At 40.2% G+C, this 1,676-nt stretch overlaps 1 protein-coding gene across 3 annotated transcripts in view; it reads right to left on the bottom strand.

Moving 5' to 3' along the window:
• LOC104781724 overlaps positions 13–1,676 on the bottom strand; it is a 3,107-nt gene continuing 1,443 nt past the window's right edge. For 2 of the 3 annotated variants that reach the window (XM_010506455.2, XM_010506456.2), the window contains one exon: positions 1,388–1,640. In XM_010506455.2, the coding sequence (XP_010504757.1) occupies position 1,640 (1 nt within the window). In that variant the 3' untranslated portion in view covers positions 1,388–1,639. Of the gene's footprint in view, positions 491–581; positions 1,641–1,676 lie in introns of those variants that run through there. The other variant, XR_002037758.1, reaches the window with a different exon arrangement.

Raw genomic sequence — 1,676 nt, 5'->3', positions numbered from 1 at the left:
GTGCTTAAACAGATTTTCAGGTTTGAACAAACTTAAGCAACAAGAGAGGGACAAAAATTTCCACTTGATGCATTAGTTAGTTTATCAGGAAAAGAACTCTACCTGGAGCTTGTGAGCTCTGGGAAGCATTAGCAGATCCGTGGCAAGTTGCAGCCTTGCTTTTTCATCTTTTTCCCAAGCAAGCAGAGACTTTGAGCAGCTTAAGACATGGGAATTTCTCCAGGAAAGGTTCCATTTGCTTAAACACTTGTATGTATACCTTTAGCATTAATATCAAGATGAAGATGATCCAAGACACCACTACTCAGCACATTACTTATCCAAAACGGCTTCGTCGAATCAGTCCCCTCACTCAGATATTTGCACGTGATGTTGGTAGATGACCATTGCGGAGAGAGCTTCGGTATCCGTATGAGGTTCCCTCTTGACGCAGAGGAGAGCATCCGGTTAAGTCGGAATCTTACTTTGCAGAACTGTTCTTGTTGCAGAACTAAAGAAGATTAAGTGACGAATAAAAAAACTGTTCAAATAAATAAATAAAGGCAAAGTAGTAGTAGTGGCAAGCAAAAAATGATTAGTACATTTGCTGAGTGGATCATCCAGAGTTTAAGTTGTCCGCGTTGCCAAACAAGAACGTGTCTGGCTTAATCTCCAGAGTTAAGTTTGATTCGTTCGTGTTCAAGTTTGTATCTGATTCTCGTGTAACCGTTATATGAATGATTCGCCTTAGTTTCACCACGTTTCATCGGTTCTGAAACCTATAGAACGGATGAGTGATTCAGCTAATGTTTTGAATCTTGACTTCTGCTGGTTAACTTAACTCTGTGAGCTTTCTTTCTTGCAGAAGCAAGAAAGATGGAGAATACTGGGAGCATTAAGCAAGAAGGACCACCGTCTCTTCCTCCAGGGATCTTCGAGATACCGGGGGAGCCTGCTGTTGTTATCAATGGTGAACCTCAAACAGATTGTATGGTTCCCAAAGACGAACCAGTATCATCATCATCATCAAGTGGCAATGTAGGAAGCGGCGAATGGCTCGAGGGTAGACAAGTTCGCAAGTTTTTCTTGGGTCACTACTGATCTTGACTGGTCTGAGCTAGAAGAAGTACTTGTTGTACCTTTGGATGTTACTGTGCCTTTGAGGTCAATCTCGTTGCAGATCATCAAGAATCGACATATGCAGAACCAAGCTTATGGATACGCGCCACAGCGCTAGACCAAGAACTCCAACACAAAAGCGGTCTGCTTGTTTGTTGCTCAGAGTGTGAATATGGTGAAGCAGTAACAAAGAGGGTTGTTGCACTCTCTTATGCCTTAAAACTGGTAACAGTTGAATAGTCTAATGAAAGTATCATCGCTTGGAATATATTAGAAGACTATAGTGGAATCATGGAAGAGTAGTAGATACCATTAGAGATAAGAAACGTTTTTTTTGTACGATTATCTCAAATGCTAAACCAGTTATATAGCAGATGAATACTAACCTTTCGTTTTGAATAGTAATATTTTTCAAAATGAGTTTAATATGTCCCTAACTTCCCCTATTAATCCTCCTAGACAACATACCTCTGCGTCTTGGTTCTTTTCAATGACCGTGTTAGTCATGGCTAGCCACCATCTTCTTCTTCTTTCTCTGTTTTCTGCACACACACAAAAAAAAAAAAAAAAAAAAAAAA

This window comes from Camelina sativa, chromosome 4, assembly GCF_000633955.1.
Source record: "Camelina sativa cultivar DH55 chromosome 4, Cs, whole genome shotgun sequence".
NCBI lineage: Eukaryota > Viridiplantae > Streptophyta > Magnoliopsida > Brassicales > Brassicaceae > Camelina > Camelina sativa.
This window is presented reverse-complemented; position numbering and strand designations above follow the sequence as displayed.